Source organism: Melospiza melodia, chromosome 4 (genome assembly GCF_035770615.1).
Source record: "Melospiza melodia melodia isolate bMelMel2 chromosome 4, bMelMel2.pri, whole genome shotgun sequence".
In the NCBI taxonomy this organism is placed as follows: domain Eukaryota; kingdom Metazoa; phylum Chordata; class Aves; order Passeriformes; family Passerellidae; genus Melospiza; species Melospiza melodia.
In genome coordinates, this window is record NC_086197.1 from 79,930,287 (window position 1) to 79,942,773 (window position 12,487).

Consider the following 12,487-nt stretch of genomic DNA (forward strand, 5'->3'; position numbering starts at 1 on the left):
TGCTCATTGTAGACAAAATACTCATTCATTACCTTAAGGAAATATGTTAGCACATAGCCATAGAAATGCTCATTCTCATACTTTATCTCCTATGCTGATTAGAAGAGGAAACCTAAAAAGCAGTTACCTTATAAAAACATGTTTGTTCTTCAGTCCAGTGAGACTAACTGTTGTTAAACAGCTTCATAGAACTTGCTGGTTCAACCCTTACATCCTACTTCCTGATGACTGTATTTTTTTACTAAGGTGATTCAGTCCATTTCTGTCATTGATCAAGCAATGAGGTTTAACCTCCTGCTCCTATTATTACCCAGTCCACTAAAAAGCGATTGTTCATGTAAGACTGTTAGGAAGTCAGACATCTGCCTTAGAGAGACTTCTGTAAAACTTCTTTTTGTTAGAGACTACAGCAAATCCCTGCTAATGCCTTTAGAAACTGGAAACTCCATGAACTTCTGTTCTTCAAGTGTGCTTAATTGGCCCTTTGGTAGGATATGATTTGCCTCCCTTGAAAGACACAAGATCAGAGAGACTGTAGACACATGGCTGGAGCTGCAGGGTGCATTTATGAAGCACTGCATGACTGTACAGAGTAGAGTCAGCTGGTGCTGCACAAGTTAGGACAAGGGCTCTGTCCTTGCAGCAGTGCAGCTGCACTAACACACACCCTGTGCCCCTGATCACAGGGTTCACTCCAAAATCTCCTGAATTGCAACTGCATTGAACTAGTTGTGTTCATACAACACTCATCTCTTCACCAAAGTAATACTTGCCTTCTGTATCAGATTAAAATACTCAGAAGATTCTTACAAGTATTTTTTTCATCTCCCAGTGGTTGAAAAAGCCAGCATTGATGCCAAATTCCATTTACTTTTACAAAGCTGTGACTTTTCCTCATGCATATACATAACAAATAGACAGCTGCAGATTGAACTTTGCCTTAGAAAAATCAAAGCTTAGGCATGAAATGTATATGTATTGCTGCACTGTCATCATAATTAACACCCAGAATGCTATGTACTCAGGATCACCAATCCTCCTTTATAAAGTTGTTTTTCTACTGGAAATATTTGTACCACTCTTCAATGTATTTTTCAAAGTGTCACTTTATTGACTCCTTCCTTTTCATGCAGTTTTCAGAGCGCACCTCTAATTTTCATCATTTTTATTCTACTGTGGCCTTCCATAGGGTCTTGCTCTGGCTCATTTTGTGTGGATTGCACCATTACAAGTGGCACTGCTGATGGGATTGCTCTGGGATATGTTAGAAGCTTCTGCATTTTCTGGACTTGCTTTTCTAATAGTCATGGTCTTATTCCAAGCCTGGCTGGGACAAATGATGATGAAATACAGGTGACAAGAATGTTTTAAAATATTTCAAAATATTTTCCTGAAACACATTGGTTTTAAGAAGTTTCTACCACTTGATTAAAGGACTCTGGTTAGGACATTACGTAGGATGAGTGCTTTCTGTGTAGGGAAAGTTACAGACAAAATTTCTGTAGGACCAGGTATCTAAACTTAAAAATATTAAAAATCTAGCATGGAGCAAATAGTGTTAAAATTAGATTTAGCATTAAATCTAGAATTTTTAGAATTAAAACTTCTTGTTTGTTACTTGATCCATTCTTTTTAGAGTTTGTATTTTCTCCTTTTGAAACAATTATTGGATTTCTAATAATTTCTTCTATATTCTCCATAATAATTCTGTTAAAATAAACATTTTAAGCAGAGACATATATAGAAGCTCTTTTCATATGATATAATGGGATGAAAGCTGCCTATACAGGATGAAAAAGATGAAGATTGACCTACTGTCTTTTTACTTTGTAGGAATAAGAGAGCTGGAAAAATCAATGAGAGACTTGTCATCACCTCAGAAATAATTGAAAATATACAATCAGTTAAAGCCTATTGTTGGGAAGATGCAATGGAAAAAATGATTGAAAACATCCGTGAGTAAGTGTACTCATTTATTACACAAATTTTTTATGTGCTCAGAAAAAAAAATTAGGTGTCTATGAACATCATCTGTGATCATGTTAGTTAAGAAGTAAAGCAACAACTATTAATCCTCAATAAACTAACCATGCATTCCCACACTGCAGCTTGGGGTTTTTCCCATTTTTTTTTTTAAGTTTACTATGGAGGTGAGATTTTTAAAAGAATTTTTTTGTTTACTTCCTCATTTGTATTAACGATGTTTCAGTGGTTAGTTTGCGCAGGTAAAACAATTGTGGGATCTGTGTTTGTTTCTGGCCAGCCCTGTCCTCATCTTAAAATAAAAAGCCCTTTTGTGCCAGTTACTTAAGGCTTAACAGACGTCCCTGTTCTGTGGTGGAGGAAACAATGCAAATCCTGTGCAGCCATTTTCTGAGAAATGCAATAAAGCTGGCTATAAAATTTGCATGCAATCTGTGGAAGGAGTAAATTAGATCCATGTACTTATCCTGCACATTTACATTAACATTTATTGTCTGTAGATGGCCTTGTAGAAAGCTTATCTTCTCAATTAATATAAGGATTGAACTGCAACTACCAGACCTGAAGGAGAAAGGAGGTAAAAGTTAGCTGAGACCTGTGAGAAGGAAGTCTTTGTTATGGGCAAGGAGTTCAGGGGAGAGGGAGGAGAAGTGTCACATTTATTGATGGGTGACGCTGCATGAAAACTCTCCCATGTGTCCTCTGTGTTTGTTTAGTCTTTTACAGAGAAATAAAATTCTGTGCCAGGTGTGTGATTGGGAAAATAAAAGAAATATAAGTGTCATATTATCATGTAAATAACAGACATAAAATTATATTGTCCCACAAACACCTTCTTGTTCAGCTGCTTTCTGAAAGACAATCCAGGGAAAGTGAAGTGTTCTTTACCATTAAAATTTGTAATTATTTACTATAAACAATCAGAGAAACTCAGTCTGAATCCAGGTCATGAGTGCTAGCTCAAGGATAGAACTAGTATTTTTTATTACCCTGATGTCACTTAGTCATATGTATTGCTTTTAGGAAATTTGAGAGCACATCATGCTAGCAAATCCTCTAGAAATTAATTAAATAAATTGTAGTTCACAAACTGGACACAGAAACCTGGAAATTGGACTGTTATTTTATTAGCTATATTTTCTATAATGATTTACAGTAAATTTTGTGATGCTGGAGTTACTGTATGAAACATGGATTTTTAAAAGGCAAGAATGCAAGCAATATTGCGAGATCAGAGTACTTCTTCTATGAAGGGAGGCTGAGATAATTGGGATTATTCAGCCTGGAGAAGAAAAGGCAGTGGATAAACCTTATTATGGCCTTCCAGTACCTGAAGGGAGTCTACAAGCAATTAGTAGAGGGATGTTTTGCAAGGGTACATAGTGATAGGACAAAGGGGAATGGCTTTGAACTGAAGTAGGATGGATTTAGATTAGATATTAGGAAGCAATTCTTCCCTGTGAGGGTGTTGAGGCACTGGCAGAGGTTGCCAAGTAAAGCTGTGGATGCCCCATCCCTGGCAGCGTTCAAGGTCAGGCTGGATGTGGCTTGGAGCAGCCCGTTCTGCTGGAAAGTGTCCCTGGTTATGGCTGGAGGGTTTGGAACTGGATGATCTTTAAGGTCCCTTCCAACCCAAACCATCATATAATTCTATGATTCTTCCATAATTTTTTTAAGTCATCCAGCAGGTCACTCAGTGAAGACATCACCAGAGCAAGTCAACTCAGGAATATCAGAGTTTCAATTGAATTTGGCTTGTGGAAGCAGCTCTGCAGGATCTCCCAGTCTTTTGGCTTGTTAAGCTGCTAGGAAACAAGACCTTGCGTTTGAAGCCATGTCTGTGTTTTAGCCAGTGTGTTACAACTCAGTCATCACAAAACCATTTTGGCATGCTGGCATTTTCTGATACAAGCCAGTTTAATCTGCTTCAAAGACACCAAATACAGGCTGTCTGCTCTGTGCCCTCTTAAGTCTGCACTGAAAATAATTGTTCATAACAGGTGCCTGAATAAACATACCTGCACTCTTATTGGCTATGCAATGTATTCAGAGAAGAAAAAAACCACCCCACCAAACTGTTCCTGTGAACCACAGCATAGCCCAGGAGAAGGTGAAGGCTGGAAGTGTCTGCACTTTGCCAGTAGAGACACATCTTTATACTAAGCAAAGGATCTCAAGCTTATGTATTAGCGCTGGTTCCTGCAGCACCACTCCAAAACCAGGCCTACACTGGTCTACACTCTGTATATGCACAAGGCTCATAGGGTCGCTTACATCTCTTTTCAAAGACCCCATGTTGCATCAGCAAGACCTGTCTCAAGTAAGTGTGTTGTCTACAGAGCTTTCAAGTCTGTATTACAGACAGGACCACCTCTGGGAAACTTTTGCTTGCGGCTGCATCAGTCTGTCATTCATGCTTGGGATACTGAAAAAGGTGCTAGTGCTTTCATTTTCCCTCTTTGGAGTAGGGCTGTGTTCTTCAGAACTGAGGGGTTTTTTGATAGCTTCTAGCCAGACATTTATGTGTGAATGGATGAGCACCAAGTCCCAAAATCTTTTTTATCCTTATTTTGTGCTGCCGCTGGCAGTTTCATGCAAGCTCTGGAGGGACTTACAAGGCCCTTTCTCCCAGGCAGTAACTCTATCATGGTGATAACTTGCACATCTGGCTACTTTATTCATGCTTCTCTTGTGAAATACAGACTTAACAAGAAATAAAGACACTGGGTCAATATGAGAAGACACATAAAGGTTGTGATGCTCAGCCTTGCAACACCAGATATTGCCATCAGCAATGTGACTGCAAACTTCTGCACTGTACTCCAGTGGTCAGCACTCACCCAGTGAATGGGCATCTTGGGGCTTGTACCATTTCTAGCCCCAGTTAATTGCTCTAGCAGGAGAGCAACTGCTCTGCTGCAGCAGCAGAGGTGCTTCTGTCCAGGTAAAACAGCTGCAGGGCACCTGAGGGTTGTGAACTGAACAGGATCAAAATGAGAGCAGTCAACAGAAATCTGCAGCACTGTGAGTTAGAGCTATCAACTCAGAAAACCACTTATATCCCTTGGATTATTTATCTTCTTATTTAATAGCTTGCTATAAGATGTATGGACCTTGTGGAAACAGCTAGAAGTAATCACTGATTGCATTCCTGGCTGCACAGGAGTCAGTAAGCCTCTCTGTAGAGTGAGCTGACATGGAGAAAAGAGTGTGGAGAGCAGACTCCCTGCCTTCCACCTCTTCAAACTGAGGTTAAGTGGCATCCTAATTCACAGCCATTAGTAGCTTGCCATGCAAAAGAAGATGGCCTTATAATCAGATTGTCTATTGTAAGGTTTTTCTAAGATAACATTTAGCAAATCTTGCGTTTCAAAGTATCTTTTTTCTATAGGAATTATGCATCTAAATGAGTATGGGATGATGATTCTGGGAGTACATCACATACCACAGTGTTAGGTGCTTGCGGTTTGTTGTGCCAGGAATTGTAGAGGCTTGTGGTTTATTCAGTATGTAAATCATGACAGATTATTGTTACTTTGTCTGACATCTCTGAACATTGATGTCAAAATTTGACTCTAATGATATTTTAGGCCCAGAAATAATTTGGAGTCTTACTTTTAGTTGCAATTCTAGAAAAGAAGAAGGATGAGTGAACCTGAGTTAATTGTTATGCCAACACCTCCATCCAAAATATTTGTAAGTTGTAAACTGTGAAATCCTACACTAATTATTTGTACTTTTTATTTTTTTTTTTAACAGAACTGAATTGAAGCTTACCCGAAAAGCTGCTTATGTGAGATATTTCAACAGCTCAGCCTTCTTCTTCTCAGGCTTTTTTGTGGTGTTCTTGGCTGTGCTTCCGTATGCTGTGATTAAAGGAATTACTCTCCGAAAAATATTCACCACCATTTCCTTCTGCATTGTTCTTCGAATGACAGTGACCAGGCAGTTTCCCGGCTCTGTGCAGACCTGGTATGACTCTATTGGAGCAATAAACAAAATACAGGTACAGTGCATAGACTAAAATCTTCCCAAGTACGTAAGCTAATTCTTCATATCGTGTTATCTTGTCGGCTGATCAGCAAAAGCACACAGCCTCCATGCAGACTTTTTGAATATATGTTGCTTTGACTGAACACCATGAAGTGTCATTATAAATCTTGATATTGTTCCCCAGGCAGCATAATCACACAGGTCTCATGCTACCAGCTTGCTGCTTTTTTTTTTCTTTAAATCATGACATTTAGTTAGTTATTCTCATTACAGAACAAGAAACTTCATAAAATCATGACTCACGTGGTGCTTAAGAGGTGTTTTTCCTTCAGAAAAGGAAGTTCAAAATTAGTACATGTTTTATATAGCATAGCTTCCAGGAGCTGCAGTCACAGATCTTCTTTTTCTGGACATTTGTGACAACAGCAGCAGGAAACTGTGCATTTTATGCAAATGTGCATCTCATTCATTATGAGTAGCAAGCATAATTAAGGTACCAGTCAAATAATTATTATCCACCTTACCTACTGAGATCAATTGCTCATGCACCAGCATGAGAGGCTTATCTGCAGAGTAAAATCAGGGTGGATTCTGATTAATCCTATATTTTTTACCTGCTGTTCTGAAATTACTCCCTAGAAGAGAATTCTTACACTATTTGGGGTGAAATCTTAGACATTTTTCATTGCATATTTATAGATGTGGGGTTTTTTGTAGAACATAGATGTTATCATTTTTAGTGGGATAAAAATAACTAATACAGAACCTAAAGTTCTTAATCAGATTTCTGAACCTCAGTCTAGAATAAGAAGTAGGTGTGGGATTTTTATGATTTCAACTGGGCAGAAAATTCAAGAAATCTAGCTACAAACCTTTCCATTTGACATTCAGAAGGCTGCTTTGTTAGGTTCCATTATAGGCTTTCCTAGTGCTCTCAAATTCCCTAGGCATTAGTGGAAATATCCTGTCTCTCCTGTTTCCTGGAAGAGTATGTCCAGTGCCCTGGACACAGTCACAGGACTGGCCAGCCCAGTTGTCACATCATTGCCCTCATTTCACTGAATGCTTGCTTGTCTTTGGAGATATTAGCAAATGGGTGCTCCAGAACCCATAAATAATCATCTCTTTGTGGCAGGTTCAGTATAGTTCCCATAGACAGACAGGACAGAGACCCAGAACACCAAAGTCCTTTACTAGTCTCACTAGTCTTGAGAAACATAAATAAGAATAATAAGCCACTCACACACCTCTCTGATTTAATTTCCACATCAGTTTAGAGAGTTGACCAGGCCAGGTGTATCCCCTGGGTTATTGTATTTTCACATGTTTTTTAGACCATGACATTTCAGAATCAGTGTGCTATCTCTGACTATCACTGCTACAGGAGCTCCACTGGATGACCCCTTTGTTATGAAAGCACAGCTTTTTTTTTTTTTCATCAATCATGTGTGTCATACCTTCCAGTTTTTCAGTTCCTGCCCTTTCAATCAGCTGCCTAATTGTTATGCCAACAGAGCCCCCCTTCTTGTTCTACTTGGGAAATTTGCAGGTGTACTGCTGGGAACTGATTTCTCCATGAGGTTTAAGTTTTCCATTGTATTGCCCATGTAGATCTATTTGCTTAGAAATAATTTAAAAAAACAGTAGAATTTGGAGGAGACAATATCTACAGACTATATAACCTTAATAAAATAATGGAATAGAGAGGCTGCCTTTCCTACATTATCACAGCCTTACTTTTATTTCCTAATGCTATCCCAAAAGGCAACACGAGCACTGGGTTGCTAACTTGTGTCATTTGAAATTACACTGCATCAGTGCTGCACTTGCCAGGATCATTATCTGCCTTTTATTTTTGTTGGTGAAAAGATCATTCCAACTCTTTTAAACTCTTGCAGTTTTGGAAAAGGGAGATACCAGCATGTAGCTGCTTTGTTTCACTGTTTACCTGAGTGCAACCTTCTACATCTTACTCCAAACCCAAAGCTTCATTTTCAAAGGGTTAAACTCAGAGGGATGATCTTGCCAGATACAAGTCCTGAAAGTGAAACAAGTGCCAAGTTTCGATATTGTTTCTAAATCAGAACCAAGTACCTTTATGGCTATGTTTTCACTAGCAATGAAAGAATTGGTAGTTTCAAAAACATTTCCTTCTGCATCCAAAAATATTGTATAATTTATATTTATGCCTCTTGCTGAAAGCACTGTGATGCAAAAGTGTCACCAAAAATATTAGTGCTCTGTGTAGGCAAATATAGACTGCTTTGTGCAATATGACCTTGTCCCTTACTGTTTCATCTGCTTTCATGGTGTTTCTAGGATTTCTTGCTGAAAAAAGAATATAAAGCTCTGGAGTATAATCTAACAACCACTGGGGTTGAGCTGGACAAAGTAACAGCTTTTTGGGATGAGGTTGGTACTTTTACACAAACTATATTAAAACACAGAGTGTGTATATATATATTTTTTTTAATATTTGCTATGACACTCTCTAAAAAGAGCAGCCTACACTCTTTCTTTTTAACTAGCTTCAGCTGTCAGCAGGTAAGGAATACTTAGCAAGTAAGTAATGCATGATATCAAATTGTACACATTGAGAAACTTGGGGAGAAACGTTTTAATAAGTGTTAAGGCCTGTAATAAGTAGTTATTACTGACTTCGGCCAGCCTAAAAACAGGATCAGGCTATGTCATGTATAAACATTGGAAAACACTTCTATAATAAGCAAATTTTGTTTGTGTGCACAAATTTTGGCATAAATCCAATATATACATTAAAAATATATATTCAATAATATAATCAGTATTTTATCGATAGGAAAAGTAACATGAGAAAAGTAAGTTCATATGTTTCCTAAATCCATAGTATGATATACATGATGTGTATCTGTACATGTATACTCTGTATATGCATGCTTTATTTATTTTTTATGTACATCAAATATATATCATTGCAGGGAATTGGAGAGCTATTTGTAAAAGCAAACCAGGAAAACAACAATAGCAAAGCTCCTAGCACTGACAGAAATCTCTTCTTCAATAATTTTCCCCTTCATGCCTCCCCTGTTCTTCAGGACATAAATTTCAAGATTGAGAAGGGGCAGCTATTGGCTGTTTCTGGATCTACTGGAGCAGGCAAGGTATTTCTGTTTCTGCTGGTTCAATTAGAGTCCTAATAACTGTAAGGACTAATACTGTGTTGTTACCTGTATTGTTACCTCTATTTTTACTGTATTCTTGCTATCCTGTGCTTGCTACAGAAATGATGGCTGCAGGAAAAATTATGGATAATCTGCAAGTTTCACTGAAATAGTTGCTTGAAGTTTTATACTGCGGCCACTCTGAGATAGAGTTTGCAGGATATTTTTTGTAATAGAAAGTTACAGAATTATAAGGAAATAGCAATTTAATGAAAAAATGTTTTCCCCATTGGAAGTAAAAGGAAATTTTACGGGAGTAATGCAAACTGAAACCTAAAGTTAAGGCTCATGGTGAGAATCTCCTGGCCTTTAAAAAAATGAAAAATATAGAATAGATATACTGATGGCTTAGTGTGCTAGAAAGGATTTTTTTCCCTGCCTTTTTAATATTTTAAGGAAAAAACTGAACTCAAGATGGTTTGTAACCTGACAGTGCTGACAGGACTACAGCCAGGTGTGTGTGCCCTGGACTTGTGGTGTCCCTGATGACAGCTCTGGTCCCTAGAGTGCCTCACTTGGGCTTCCTGAGACCCACGTGAAAGCCTGGGGAGATGCTGCTGAAACTGCTGGTGTCCTGTGAAAAACTGTGGTTTAGATTATTCATCATTTTACTAGCCCAAAATGTTATCAATGCATTTAGTTTGCAGATGACACATCCAATTAACATCATTAATATAAAATGAGTTGAACTGTGATACTCTTATTCTCTTTGAACAGCTAGTAATTAGATGAGTCTTGATGAGTCTTTCATCTTCACTGCGTTTTTTGAGGAAATGAGAAAGTTAAAACAAATGTTCATTATGCTTCTCCTGTTTAATAAATTATAGGTGAAAATTTCTTTTACTTGCATGGGGTAAAATCTTTAGTCTGTTGGAGTCAATGACAAAGGACCCATCAATTTCAGTATGATCAAGGCTTCTTATTTTTCATTAATGATCCCCACAAGAGACAGCAAGGGACTCAGAGCATGAGATTGTCCACAAGATGATGTGTTAAGGGGCATTTTAGTGTGATACATTTGAATTAGCAGAATAGTTTATTGTTATTGCTAACGCTGGCAATTGTAATGTAGAAATGTGAACTAGAAAATGTTGAAGGACGTATCTATATCTCCTTTCATCTGCTACATAGGAAATTGAGGAAAATTCAGATTACACTGAACAGTCTATGTGAGTACATGCTTACAAAATATTTGCACTTTCCAAAGCAATAAAAACAAAAGCCTTATAATATTAACTCAAAAAGTTAACATTATAAAAGTCAAAAAATAAGGTTCACCTCCCACCCATCACCCCCCAAAGAATGCTGCCCTTCCTTTACACATTCTTAACGTGAGTATTCCTTCATGGTGCTTGAGGCTGTAACTCAATTGTCAGGCCCATGAAACAGACTGCACAATTTTATCTATATTAACTACTTAATCTGTAACAGATATGAAGCCTGACATCAGCTGTTTAATATTGCTTCAGTATTAGATAGAGTTTGTTTCAGTTTTGTTTTGTTTTTTTGTTTGTGTTATATGGCACAAGATGCAGTGGTTTAACATCCAGTGTACAAAACACACCAAACAGCTGTCCTTTGCAAGGTTGGGAACTTCTTACTCAGCATTTTGGAAAAGTCACATTCTGGTACAAGGGAAGGAATCTCATGAGACTCCCCACTATATTGTATAACTTACAAAAGGATCTCTGGGCTTGACAGCAGGAATCTGTGACTCAGACAGATTTTTTAGATCTTTGGCTGTTACGTCCCAACTTTGCTGACTGTTTATCAGTGGTAAGAACACCACTGCAATGGCTCTGTAACAAATTTTTCCGTGTATTTCTCAATTCTATTCTTTGATCTAGTAGCCAATGATGTGTGACAAGGTTACTACAAGCTACTGATTAACTTTGGAATTATAACATGTCAGTACTGAAATTGCAATCAATTCTTTTATGAAGGGAAATAGTAAATATACTTAGGTCATGCATTCACGTAAATGAGTTAACAGTTACAGAGGAAAATTCAGACCATACTAAGCAATTGTATATACTTACACAGAGAAATTGCATTTTTCAAGGCAATACAGATAAAATACTTTTAAGCGCTAGCAAAATTATAAACACTAATTATGTTGTACAAAGAGCAAACAAAATAGTCACTGATAGTGTGAAAATCAAATAGAATTCTCTATATCTGTATATGATTCACAGATAGATTTTTACCTTGTGAGGTTATTGATAGCTTCATTAAAATGACATACTTTTGCAGCAGCATGCCTTTTTTACAAGATATCTTACACAATTTTTATCATTTTAAAAATTAAGTTTCTCTTATATTAGAGGTCTTTCAGAATCAGACATATCAAGAAAATCTCCACTAATTGCAGTTTGCCCTAAATGTCACTTACAGGGACACTCTTGATGAGACAAAAGCCATTTAAGTGACTTAGCAGAGTGACTCTCACTATGTGCAACATTTCTTTTTGTTGTACAGATCTCTGATGTATTAATCAAGTGTTCATGTTTTTTTCAGACTTCTCTTCTGATGTTGATAATGGGAGAATTGGAGCCTTCACAGGGTAAGATTAAGCACAGTGGAAGGATATCCTTTTCACCTCAAGTCTCATGGATCATGCCTGGAACAATAAAGGAGAACATAATTTTTGGTGTATCCTATGATGAATACCGGTACAGGAGTGTCATCAAAGCCTGCCAACTAGAGGAGGTTAGTCATCTAGGGCTTTTAAGACCTGTGACCCAACCCAAGTGAAAAACCCCAAAGAAAAGGTATGGCAAGGGGGCTTAAAGCAAGTGAGAAATTTCTGATATTTAAGGAACTCAGTTTGACCTCCCAATTTTGTGGAATTGCAAGTCACCTTGTTGCCAGCTGCCTGGGAGATACACTGACAGTTCTGGCAGTTTACACAACAGAAGCTGGGTAAGCTGGCTCAGATATTTTATTGTGTCTGCCTTCTCAGCCTTTCTTGCTAGTTAAAAACCTGAGTAAACATACTGATGCTGAAGGAATTATGTACAAAAATGTTATTCCTAAATTTTCTTGTCATATTTCTTCCACATAAAGAAGTTTTCCTTACAGTTTTGGAAATGAATCTGTTTTACTCCTTTCTTTTGCATTTCAAAAATGGCTGCAAGGATAACTGGAATGTTGTGGTAGAAATCTGAATTATTTAGTAGAAAATCTTGACTGAATTTGGGATTTTTTCTATGTATACACTAAAAGTTTTTAGACTGGAAATAATTGCAGGATTGATCCCTATGTGACATGTAGCCCACAATGAGTAGAGTCACATTAAAATGTCCTTATAC

General features: G+C 37.6%; 1 protein-coding gene across 1 annotated transcript in view; it reads left to right on the forward strand.

The window, feature by feature from the left end:
* CFTR (CF transmembrane conductance regulator) overlaps positions 1–12,487 on the forward strand; it is an 88,389-nt gene that overhangs the window by 21,828 nt on the left and 54,074 nt on the right. The window contains exons 6-11 of the mRNA XM_063155325.1: positions 1,190–1,353; positions 1,834–1,959; positions 5,743–5,989; positions 8,296–8,388; positions 8,934–9,116; positions 11,694–11,885. Coding sequence (XP_063011395.1) covers positions 1,190–1,353; positions 1,834–1,959; positions 5,743–5,989; positions 8,296–8,388; positions 8,934–9,116; positions 11,694–11,885 — 1,005 coding nt within the window. The remainder of the gene's footprint in view (positions 1–1,189; positions 1,354–1,833; positions 1,960–5,742; positions 5,990–8,295; positions 8,389–8,933; positions 9,117–11,693; positions 11,886–12,487) is intronic.